The 12,591-nt window shown below is 53.6% G+C and overlaps 1 protein-coding gene across 3 annotated transcripts in view; it reads left to right on the forward strand.

Annotated features, from left to right (window-relative positions):
- The first annotated feature begins 407 nt into the window (after positions 1 to 407).
- The window catches only part of UBASH3A (ubiquitin associated and SH3 domain containing A), a 34,189-nt gene continuing 22,005 nt past the window's right edge, over positions 408 to 12,591 (forward strand). For all 3 annotated transcript variants that reach the window (XM_036876894.2, XM_036876893.2, XM_057504900.1), the window contains exons 1-6: positions 408 to 532; positions 2,490 to 2,543; positions 4,985 to 5,171; positions 7,839 to 8,037; positions 11,117 to 11,286; positions 12,106 to 12,314. In XM_036876894.2, coding sequence (XP_036732789.2) covers positions 420 to 532; positions 2,490 to 2,543; positions 4,985 to 5,171; positions 7,839 to 8,037; positions 11,117 to 11,286; positions 12,106 to 12,314 — 932 coding nt within the window. In that variant the 5' untranslated portion in view covers positions 408 to 419. The remainder of the gene's footprint in view (positions 533 to 2,489; positions 2,544 to 4,984; positions 5,172 to 7,838; positions 8,038 to 11,116; positions 11,287 to 12,105; positions 12,315 to 12,591) is intronic.

Raw genomic sequence — 12,591 nt, forward strand, 5'->3', positions numbered from 1 at the left:
ACCCCAAATTTCTGAGCTAATGGAGACAATGGGTACAGTGGAATGTCTTCCAGACAAGCCGGCGAAGACCCAGCCCAGCAGAGAGCCCCACCCCTGGCCTGTACTCCTTTGCCCTCCCTGCACACCCCCTCTTGTGCACACTGGTCCCCAAATGCAGTCCAAGTCAGTGCAAAATCAAATCCCACACAAGGGCTTGGCGACCCTCTGGAACCCGAGCCCCACAGTGGAAACAGAGTTGGTGGGTGCAGCACCCCAGCGACCTGCAAAGAAAATTCTGAAAAACCATCCTCTAGTGCAAACAGGATATTAGCTTTTGTCAGAAAGATCAAAACGGGCTTGAGGTTTTCCTTCGCAGCCTCAGCCTCGCCTGCCCTTGCTCTCTGGCTTATCTGCTCATTTCAGTCCGCGGGCAGGAAGAGATGGCAGCTGGGGAGACTCAGCTCTACGCGAAGGTCTCCAACCGGCTCAAAGGCCGCAGCGCACCCTCACTCCTGGACTCCCTCCTGGGGATGGGCTTCCCAGTGCACACCGCGTGAGTACTGCCTGTGCCCAAGACCCCACAGACCCTTGTGCAGCCCCTGCCCCAACCTGCAGGCAGCTCAGAATGCTACTTCCTGCTGCGGGGCTGCACCACACAGTGCAAGATACTGTCTCAAAATAGGGTCCTTTTCTGCTTTTTATACATGGCATGATCTTTGCCTTCTAAAGACAAACTCTGATGGCTGGGGGATGGGGTGGTCCTGAAATGTGTGAGAATTAGAAGCACCCCCATTTCTGGGGGTTGGGAGGTGCTTTGGCCTGGTTATACCAGGCAGTTCCCTGACTCTGAGATGACATATTGAAGTATTTCAGGCTCTGATTTTCAAGACCCCAAAGCCCAGTGAGTCTCCCATGCTGGGACCTGTTGAGAGAACCATCAATAGGAATATATTTCCAAACAGTTGTGGTGAAAGCATTTGTCCATAGGGAAAACCTCTAGAATGTCTGATAAAGAAACGAAATGGTTAAGAAAGTACTGGAACAGTGTTGGCAGGATCCTCCTTACCAAGGAAAAGGCCCGCACATGGAATACTTAACCTCAGGAGACCCCCCTCTCAGGCGGGGAAATCTCCCAAAGCCATGAGCCCTGTACTGACTTGGGGTTTCAGCTTCCACAGGAAACCGATTTCTTTGATCTGGTCCTTCCACGTGCTTAGTCACATAGCGAAATACAGCAGAAGGCCCCTTAGGTATTAGGGTAGGAGGAGGGCAAACTTTCCTTAAACATTGTCATAAAACCCTAACCAAATGGATGAAACTGCTCTGAGGTTACACCCACCCTTCTTTTTCCAATCCAAGTCCAGTCTGTCATCCCCATAACATTCATAGTAAACTGGGGGCCTGGGAAATGGGGAGCAGAACCACTGCTGCGGGCCAGACAGCATCCCAGGCACCTTCCGTCCGGTGCAGCCAGAGACGCTGAGGCCAGAGAGGGCGGGGGGTGGTAAGGCTGGACGGGACCCCCCTTTGGTGCCTCTGTAGCCCACATTTTATTGTATGGCTGAAGCAGGAGCACCCACACGTAGTCAGAAAACCCTCTAATTTGAACAACAGTCAGATGTTGGGGTAAAGAAGTGTGTTTTGAGCTCGCATGTAGGCTGGACACCCTCAGGTAAGGCTCCGTGCCAAGGTCTCCCTGCTGAAACCTCTCCAGGTGGCTTCATCCCCAATTAGCAGCCTTGGGCAGCATGGTACTGGGCTCCTCATCAGCCTGGCTCTGTCCGGCTGAACACCTGAGCGAATCACCTCAGCCGTATTCCGTTCTGTCCCGTTTGGTGCCATTCAGTTCAATTCAATTCAATGTCTGCAGGTCCAGGTTACAAGGATGAGTAAGTCCCAGCCGGGCCGCAGGACCTCCACATCTGGTAGGGGAGGCGAATGGACACAAGCTCGCTGTGCTGAGAAGTGTGGGGGCCGTATGTGCGCTGGGGGCTGTGGGGTCTGCCTATCCAGCCCGCTTGGGTGGTTTGGGGAAGGCCTCAGGAGGAGGGACTTGAGCCGAGCCTGAAAGACCTGCTGCCATTTCTCGAGGGCATCTTGGCACAGCGCTGCCTCTAGCAGGAAGGCGGATGTGCAAACCAGGGATGTGGCCCTTGGTGGCCAGCCTGAGGATCCGAGAGGGGGCCCACCTGACTTTGGGGCAGAGTGCGTGGGTAAGGGCGGGGCAGACAGGACTGAAGGTGTGGCGGGCCCTAGCTTGGACTCCACGTGCAGGCCTGGAGGTGGGAGCCATGGAGGAGAGTGCAAAGGGAAGCCCGGATGGCCTACATTTCCAAACCCCACAGTGGCATGAAGCGGAGGCCGGAGGAGGCCCGGGTACTGTGCCCAGCTGTGGAGCTGGGCAGCAGACCTGGGGGCCTGACGGGCTCCGGGGCCTTCCCCGCTGCTCTGGCTCCTTCTGGGGAATGCAGGGCGGGGTTCTGAGAGCATCGCTTTCCACTTCCCTCCAGGCTAAAGGCATTGGCAGCTACTGGGAGAAAGACGGTGGAAGAGGCATTGAACTGGTGAGTGGGGCCAGCCTCGCAGGTGTGGAGCATGTCTGGACCGAAGTGGGCAGTGCAGGGGGTGCCCTGGGAGGTGTCTGCCATACTCTGGGCCTGCCCACCCAGCACCCAGGGAAAAGAGAACAGGGGAGAGGCTTTGACCCCAGCTTTCCTCACCTAAAAATCTGATTTAATCCAAATTACATCTGCCTATGAAGAAAAAAATTCATGTGATTTGTTAAGTAAATGCAGAGCCATTTTTGCTGACCTAAGACAGAGGATACGACTTTCTCAGGCCCCCTCAGTGGGGGAGAGAATTTACTGGTGGTCATGAATGCCCCCAGAGACACTGACCCCCTGCACCTGACCAGGAGCGGAGGGCTTGGGGGCCTCAGGGCGCTGTGGGTTCCAGGCAGCTCTGCCATGGACCAGCCACGGCACCCTGCAAGCTGCCCTCTGCTGTGGGCCTCTGTTTTCTGCTGAGGATCAAGGAGAGGGCACCCCATTCTCTAAAACCCAGTCCAGCCTGACTGTGCCGCAATGCCACCGTTCTGCCCCTCTGTGGGAAGTCCCCCACCCTTACCCCGGATTGACCTCAGTGGAAATCAAACAATGAAAACCAGGTCCCACCAGACTGTGGTGCCCTCCCCTGAGCAGGGGCGCAAGAGCCGCAGTGGGTCTCTGAGCGTCTGGTGTGCCCTCGCTGGGAATCCGCCCCCTCCTTCAGGTCTAGCCAAGGCAAGCACCCGGGCAACCCTCAGGGCCAGTCTAACTCTGAGGTCAGTTGCCGCATTTGAATTACAAACCAAACCCCCTGCTGTGAAAGCCGTGGTTGGTCCCTGCGGGTTCTGGCTCAGTCCCACTAAGGAGCAGGGAGACAAAGCGGCCCAGACTCAGCCAGTTTAATTAAGACGCCATTAAAAACAAAGGCAATAGCAAGTGCCATGAGGCGAGGGTCCAGCAGGGGTGTTCTCTCTCTTTCCGGGCTGCAGTCTGGGGCACCTGCCAACGCTGAAAATGTGTGTAGCCACTTGCCCAGCAGTTCCATGTCTAAGTACATTCCCTGCAAAGATACAAAAGGCCTAAAAGCACATGTACAAAGATCTTGATCACAGGTTATGAAATGTTTTTTTAATGTGAATGTCTGTCAGTGAAATGGATGAATGAAATAATAACCATGTATAGGAGGAATATCGTGGACCCTCAGAAGAGTCACTGTGACAAGCCTAACCAGATGTGTCCATATCAAAAGGGATACATCACAAAAACATGCTGCTGAGCAAAAAATGCGAGTTGTAGAATGACTTGAACAAGAGCTTGATTTATATAAAACACATGCAAGTGCTATCTATGGATTTGTTACCTAAATTCCCAGAAGAAAAAGCAGATTAACAACTGAGATCACCTCTAGAAGGGGAGTGCGAGCCAGGAGCAACGTGGCTCGCTTCCCCTGTTGGTATTTTTTTATTATTAAGGAGAATATATCCGCATAACTGATATTTTCTCAAGGGCTTGTATCCTGCCTTCTAAACTGAATACTGTGTTGCAGGCACTTCCCAGAATCATTAGAAAGTCTTCAAAACCACAATTGCTTATGAGCAGATGATAAATAAATTTCTTGTCATTTATCTAGCATTTCCTCCTTTCCTATTACAAATAACCCTGCAATAAATATTTTATACATGCAGTTTTATCTACACTTCTTGCTTTTTGCTTTGGCTAGGTTTCTGAAAGTGGAATTATTTGTTCAAGCTGAATGGGTTTTTTAAGGCTTTCAATGCATACTAGAAAATTGTTTTATATAAAGTTGCACAAATTCATCCTTAAGTCTCACTGCACCTTTCACACAATTGAGCACAACTTTTGTCCTTTGAAAAACATGTTGTTAGTTTGACAGATGAGAAAAATGGTACCTTATCGTCATCTTAATCTGCATTTTTATTATTAGTGAGTATAAACTTGAATTTGGGGTTATATATATTTTCCCTTATATTTAAAATAACTTTCTGAATAGAAAGAAAATACAATAAATACAATAGCCACTTAAATTTTGTCTAGCTTTTTTGTGGCTTTAACTTTTACACTTTATTTGAACTTTGAGATAACATTAAAATGTGAATTTTTCCTGCAAAGTATTTTCAACATTAAGATGGCTAGACCTCAAAGATCATTTGAAAGCCAGGTTCTGAGTTTTTCCATCACCTTTCTGGCTTTCCTGGTCTTTGACCTGGGGATCAGACTAACCTGGGGCTAAGGCCAGAGTGGACGCCCACCTGCTCTGTGCCGCACGGCCCCATGCCTGGTGCGACTCACCCAAGAGGCAGCTGGAGGGTCAGCTGGGCAGCATGTCCCCGTTGGGCGCTTAGCATGGCTGTTACTCTGAGTTGCTGTCATCCATCCTACATGGAGCGAGAACCTTTCTGTCATGACGCTGGGTGAAAGTGGCCTGACCTGTGTTGCAGGCTGCACTGTCATTGCAATGACCCTTCTCTAGATGATCCCATCCCCCAGGAGTACGCCCTCTTCCTCTGCCCCACGGGATCCCTGCTGGAGGAGCTTCAGGAGTTCTGGAGAGAGAGCAAGCGTCAGTGCACCAAGAACAGAGCTCACGAGGTCTTCCCTCACATCACACTCTGTGAATTCTTCACGGTGAGTTGGCCCCTCTGTGGCACCAGTGCTTATTAACATGGCAGCTGACGTCACTTTTCTGTGGTAATGAGGTAATGATGGAACAAAATTGAAGTCAGCCACTTGATTTATTTCCATGGGGTGGTCCATAGCTGTAGTGTTAGATGGTCTTTCTGAGTGGCATGTCCTCCACTTTGCTCCTCAGCTTCAGCTGGTCAACCCCTATGCACCCTTCAGAACCCAACTCACGTATCCCCTCCCTTTTAAGTCTCCCCAGCTCCCCAAGCAGAAGGGGTTGCTGTCCTTTGTGCCCCCACCATCTTTCATCCACATCTAGTGGCACTTCTGTGTCGTGTGACAATGCATCTGCTGCAGCTCTGCATCCCTCACTGGATGGAGCCCCTCGAGAAAGGGTGTCTGTGTACCCCCAGAGATGAGCACAGTGCCTCAGACAGAGTAGGTGCTTCAGAAATGGGTGGTGGACTAGCTGGCCACTTGCAAATGCAGGACTTTCCCTGCCTCAGGCACCAGCCCCGGTTTAGAAAATGGCGAAATATGGGGTTTCATGGGGTCCTGGGAATGCGAGGAGGACCTGGGCTGCCCAAAAGAGGAGGAGGTTAAGAATGAGGCATGATGGACAGCCAGCCACTTCCTTTGCGGCTCCCCAGCAGAGGAGCTGGAGTGGGCACAGCTGGTGCCTGGCCTCTGCTCTCAGCAAACGCTGAGGACGCCCCTATGCTGAGGCCCCCGAGGGCCCAGGTGCCCTCCTTTCCTGGCTCCACAGCACCATATGGGGAGGGGACGCAAACCTCTGCAGGGAAGGCTTCCGGAAGACAGCCCCGGAGAGCAGTGCCTCCCAGAGCCTTGAGAGACATCCCGGTCTGCAGGGGGCGGGGGCGGGGGTCCCCAAGACACATGATTCTCTGTGCCAAAACCCAGAATGCCCTGGGCACACTGAGGTGAGTGGGTCGCCTTGCCTGTCTTTGCCAGGAAGGCCTCTGTGATAGTCACACTCCATTCTGACGTGTCCTCAGAGCTCACCAGGGCAGGGCAGCCAGAGCTAGGGGACCTTGGAAATGGGTGGTGAGGGGGCAGGCCTGGGCCTCTGCTCCTTGTCCCAGCCCACACATGGGTACACAGACACACACATGGGTACACAGACACACACACACGGGTACACAGACACATACATGGGTACACAGACACACACACGGGTACACAGACACACATGGGTACACAGACACACACATAGGTACACAGACACACACACATGGGTACACAGACACACACACAAGTACACACACACAGGTACACAGACACACACAGGTACACAGACACACACATAGGTACACAGACACACACACATGGGTACACAGACACACACACATGGGTACACAGATACACACACACAAGTACACACACACAGGTACACAGACACACACAGGTGCACAGACACACACATGGGTACACAGACACACACACATGGGTACACAGACACACACAGGTACACAGAAATACACACACTAGTACAGAGACACACACACACGTACACAGACACACACACATGGGTACATAGACACACACACGGGTACACAGACACACACATCATGAGTACAGAGACACACGTGGGTACACAGACACACACATGGGTACACACACACAGGTACATAGACACACATGAGTACACATACATGGGTATATAGACACACATGGGTACACAGATGCATGCAGGTACACAGACACACACACAGGTAGACATTGACACACGGATGACACACACACACACATACCCTCGCATCAGCCGCCCCTCTCACCCACACCGCCAGCCCAGTCCTGGTGGCTGAGCACCCTCCCAGTCAGGAAAGCACAGTAGGGGTCCCATCTTTGCCTTTGATACTGTGAAATCACCACATGGTGGCGATGACAGCTCTGTTATGTGACTCTGTGCTCCCAGGTGAGTATCTGAGATGGAGACACACATGGGGACAGGTGATCATTCCCTCAGTGCCTGGGAGTCTAGTGCACTCCGTGCAGCAGGGCCTCCCAGGCCACATGGGCTGCAAAGATAAGGCAGACGGGGATGGCCGGAGAAAGGAGATGGAGATGCGCGTAAAAACTCTCCCATGGTGTAGACCTCAGGGAATAAACCCTGGACAGTCAGAGGGAGCCCCTGCTGGCACAAGACAGGAATGAGCCCGTTTCCTGTGGGGACGTGGGTCTGGGTCTGTCGGCTTCTCACATGGTCATGTGGAGCCTTCCATGTGGAGGAAGGCCTCCAAGCCTTGGAAGTGGGCACGCGGAGCCCAGGAACAGGGAGGGGCGCTGGCCCGGCTGGAAGGCAGTGTGCTGGGGGGTGGGCGGCAGGGCAGGGCAGCACAGCGGTCGGCTGAGCAGTTTGGCTGGGGGGGCAGGGAGCACCACGGCAGGCCACCGTGGCAGGGGCACTGCGGCAGGGGTAGACTGGCCATGATGTGCAGGGACAGGATGTAGTGGGAGGACACATAAAGGATATTTCATCCACAAGAAATCTCATCTGCAATCTCTAAGAAACTGAGGAGCAGGCACAGGACAGGCACATGGGTAGATAAATCATGTGACAGCACGGTGACCAGGAAAGCGGCCTGGCTGCATCATTTCATGAATGAGGTTGGCAGCGGAGGTGAGAAGGCCCCCTCCCTGTCCCCTCAGTGTGAGGACCACAAGGTGGACTGTCTGTATGAGGCTCTGAAGAGGGCTGGCGACGGGGTGCTGGGCTCCTTCCCCTCGGCGGTCCCCCTGGTTCTCCATTCTTCTGTCAGCTACCTGGGCTTCTTCGTGAACGACAGCCCTGCAGACATCATCCGGGAATTCGCCATGACCTTCGCCACGGAAGCATCCATCTTAGCAGGTAGGCAGCCCTGGCCAGCTGCACGTGGGGGGTCAGGGGATAAGAAGTGACCCCTTGTGTCCAGGGCTACGCTTGCCACATTCAGATGCAGGGGACGATCCCCGAGGTGCAGAACGCAGGCTGTGCCTTGACGCAGCAGCGGCCGGCTGGCGGGCAGGGCCAGGCTCAGGCGGGCAGACGCCCTCGCCCATGCCCCTTCCACTCCCACCTCTCCCTTTGCACCCAGTCGCTCTGACACGGCCCGAACCGAGGCTGAACAGTCTAACTCCAGCCTCCCTGAGAGGCCAGGATGTCCTTCAGAGGGTCAGCAAACAGACCCAGGCCCAGCAGTTGTCTACTCCCTAAGCGGGGTCACCCTCGTTTGCACGGAGGTGGTTTTTCAAGCATTTGCCATGTTCCAGCTGCCTGGAGGACTGTCCCAGGAGGGGACATTGTGTGGCCCTGGGATGACAGGGGACTGTGGGCTGGTACGCACACGGGGCGATCAGCCCCAGGCCCCCATGGGCATGCCTCCTCATGGGGTCAGTGCTGTGTGTAAGACATAAGCCCTGGTTGATTTATTTTAATTGTTTAGATAGAAGCATAGTGTTTTCTCTTTGGGCTCTTGGGAGAAAGATGATCTAGACTCACTTTGAGAATCAGCAAAATTCCATTTCCTCCAACACCAGCCCTGGTCTGGACCACAAGGCTCCAGCTGGGCAGGAATTCTGGACTAGACCCCAGGAAATAGGAATTTCCCCTGCATCTCTGGGTGATGAGGTGCCTTGTTCAAGTCAACCCGACTCCCTGAGTCTCTCCTTTCTCTGCAAAACGGCCGGGCCCTCGCCCTTCCAACAACCCTTCCAACAATGTGGCCCATGTTTGTGGGGCCGCCCCCAGCCCCCGGCGCACAGAGGGCGCTCAGTGCTATTCAAGCTGTTGATTCTGAAACTCAAAGAGGCCGCAGTGACCCGGGGGGGAGGACGCATCCCTGCCTCCCCACAAGTGTCCGTCTGTCCCTGTCTGCAGACATATGAACACTGCATCAGCCACTAAGTACGTCCGTGAATCCCAATTTCCGCCTAGAGGCTGGCTCGTCATTCTAGGGGCCATATTCGCTGGGTGATTACGCACTTCCCTGTGCCTTTGTAGACTGGCCTCCTTTATGGAAACATGAGCTCAAATGATGGATCATTAATCTCCTTGCCTCCAAATGGACAATATGCTCCTTGTCTTGATGCCACCTGTCAACCACTTGCCTCAGAGCAGGGGTGGCACCTCACTCACTCTTCATGCCCTCCAGAAAGTGGCTCCATTTTGAAAATGGAAAGACTGAGGCCTGTAAAGGGTAAAGAGCTTGCCCAAGGTCACTGTCATGGGGAGAATGGTTTCCCCCAAAATTCACATCCACCCAAAACTTCAGAAAAGGAACTTATTTGCAAATAGTACTTTGCAGATATAATTAGGAAGGATGAGGTCACACTGCAGTGGGGTGGCCCTAAATCCAATACCTGTGTCCTTGTAAGAAGAGGAGAGACACAGGGAGACGCAGGGAGGACAGCATGTGACTGCAGAGGCAGACAGTGAAGGGACACGGCCACACACCAGGGAATGCCAGGAGCCCCTGGAGCTGGGAGAGGCAGGAAGGACCCTCCCGGAGCCTCTAGAGGGAGGGCAGCCCTGACGGCACCTGGATTTTGGAATTCTGGACTCCAGACCAAGAAGACACACGTCTATGGTCTCAGGCCCCTGTTCATGGCGGTTTGTGTCGCCTGGCCCTGGTCACCACCCTGCCTTGCACGGCCTGGGCCCTGGGCCTGACCTTGACCCTGAGGGGTTAGGAGGGGCCGGTCACAGCTCTGCCATGTCCTGGGTCCCTCTCGGGACAAGTGCGTCCCTCCCTAGTGAACTGTCCCCACAGGCATGGGGCCACAGAGAGAAGGAAGGACGAAGCCCATTCAGAAGCTGGCATGACTCACCGATCACCCCGGTGACGACTGGCAGTGGGTCTTTCCCAGGCCAGGCCGACGCGCGGAGTGAGGCTGTCCTCCCCACGGCTGAGCAGCTCGGAGAGGGGCTGCCCCGCCGCCCACATGCTGTCCGCTTAGGCTTCCACCTGCAGGGTTTCATGTTCACCACCAAAGGCTCACGTACAGGATGGAAGACAAGCCTGGGCTCCGGGAGGTGCTCGCATCATCCTTGACATTTTCTGTGGGGGGAACAGGCTGTTGGCTGGTGTTGCTCTTGGGAGAGGTGGCAGTGACAAGTATTTCCTGAGACTCCCAGAGACCACAAGTTAGGGGCTGGTTTCCAGGCGGCCCAGCAGGCAGGCGGCACTGGGTGCAAGTTGTTGCTGTTGAAACGGAAGCTGCGTCAGGCCACACAGGTCACAGTGCCCCCAAAGGCCACCTGCCAGAAGGGGCTGAAGGCGGTAAAGCCAGGTCTACCAGAGACCGAAGTCTGTGCTGCCTCCGCGCAGCAGCCCCTCCCCAGAACGTAACATAAATGATTCTGTGGCCCTGCTGAAATCCGGCGTGGCTGACCTGGGAGCATGGGCTGGGGGCCGGAGGGCTGGGCCCTGAGCTGGAGGCCACCCCGAGAGAGCAGAATCTTAGACCTGCTGTTGTGTTTTGTGGGGTTGTATTGCCTGTGGCATTTTCCTGCTGAGACTCTGCAGTGGAACAAAAAGCCATTGAACTGGTGGGAGAGGCTTCTGGTCCAGCCTGCTGAGTAATGTGCACCCCCACAGGGACCGACAGAAAAGCTGTCACACCATACATTTTACCAACTGTTTGGGCAACTAGCTTCCATAAGTCCCCCAACCCCCCAAAACCCACATCTCTACAGCCCCCTCTTTCTCACTCCTTTAAAATCTGCAGGTATCCACTCATCTCCCTTAGAAGGTAAACTCTTTGAGATGGTATAGTCAGGGAAGGTTCATTGCCTTCAAGGAAGCCCCAGGCTAGAGGGGTAAGGAGTGGGCAGAGGCAGGAAGCCCCATGTGCCAAGACATTGAGACATTGAGAGCTGGTCCTGGGTGTGCAGGGGTGACAGTGCGGTTAAGGGTGCCCAGCACCCCTGTGTTTACCTGACTTCACAGACTGCACCGTGAAGCCTTGCACCAAGCAGCTGCACCTGACGCTGGCCCACAAGTTCTACCCCCACCACCAGAGGGCGCTGGAGCAGCTGGCCAGAGCCATCCGCCTGGGCCCCGGCTGCCAGTGGACCGCAGCGCTGTACTCCCGAGACATGCGCTTCGTGCACTACCAGGTGAGTAACCCAGGCCTGGAGGCCTCTGCTGGAGCCGCCCAGGGGGGCCGTTTTGCTGACTCCTACCCCCACCCCCTTCCCCTCCCCACCACAGAGGAAGAGCGGGGTCCAGCAGAGCCTCACCCCCAGGAGCCCTCTGCCAGAGCATTTCAGTAGAAAGAAGAAATTCTACTCTTTCTCTAAAATAATTTCCTTTTTCATACAATTTAGAACTAGCCTTCTTTTATATATGAGTTGTGGACACACAGAAATTGGATGAAAAAATGAAGCATTTCTGGTAATAAAAATGGACTACTATAAAAATTTATGAATATGTTGTACTGCTCATTAATTTGTTTAAGTAATGATTTGGGTGAAACCTCCTCCCAAGACTTCCTCCCCCCAAGCTGACTGGTTTAAATAGAAAGCGTGCTGTGTTCCTTTTGGACCCAGGGAACTAAGTACGCATGAATCTACCATGTTCCATAGTGTAAAGAAGCTGTAGATAACCTCACCCTAAGGAAGGTGGATGAGAAGGTCTAGTTATCTTCAAGATCTTTTGTGTAAGAAATAAGTAAAAAGAGAGAGGTGATTGAAGGATAGATAGATAGATAGATAGATGGATAGATGCCAAAATTCATTTCTAAATCTACCCAAAGGATTCTCTGCTGCATTTTGTTCTATTTCACACTACCACTGGACAAAGGCTGGGGTAGTGTCTTGGAGGTGCAGCGCACATCCGGAGCCTGCAAGCAACAAGCAGGTGGAACGGCCTCCTACTGTGACATTTCTCAGCACCTGTCCTTGCTTGAGTCATGAAGGCACTTCCCTTTTTTCCAGACCCTGAGAGCCCTATTCCAGTACAAACCCCAGAACGTGGACGAGCTGACACTGCGTCCTGGCGACTACATCTTTGTGGACCCCACTCAGCAGGAGGAAGCCAGCGAGGGCTGGGCCATTGGGATCTCGCATCGGACCGGCTGCCGGGGCTTCCTGCCAGAGAACTACACGGAGCGGGCCAGCGAGTGCGACACCTGGGTGAGGCACAGGTGAGTGAGTCGTCTGTCGGCAGCCCAAGGTCTCTCTCCGCGTTAGTGTCTCACTTCCATCTAAATGCCACGGTCACAGTGTTTGCTTGTTTCTGGACCAGTCTATCATCAGTAAAAATGGTCTTTTCTGTGCTGGTAACATTACCCCTATACTGGTAACATTACCCCTGTAGGTAAACAGTAAATATCTTGGTTGATTCATGGTTTCCTGATGGTGACCTTCAGAAAACAACGCTTTCTCTATATGGCTTCTGAGATCCTAATACCAAACAGCTGA

The sequence above is a fragment of the Manis pentadactyla genome, chromosome 1 (assembly GCF_030020395.1).
Source record: "Manis pentadactyla isolate mManPen7 chromosome 1, mManPen7.hap1, whole genome shotgun sequence".
Classification (NCBI taxonomy): domain Eukaryota; kingdom Metazoa; phylum Chordata; class Mammalia; order Pholidota; family Manidae; genus Manis; species Manis pentadactyla.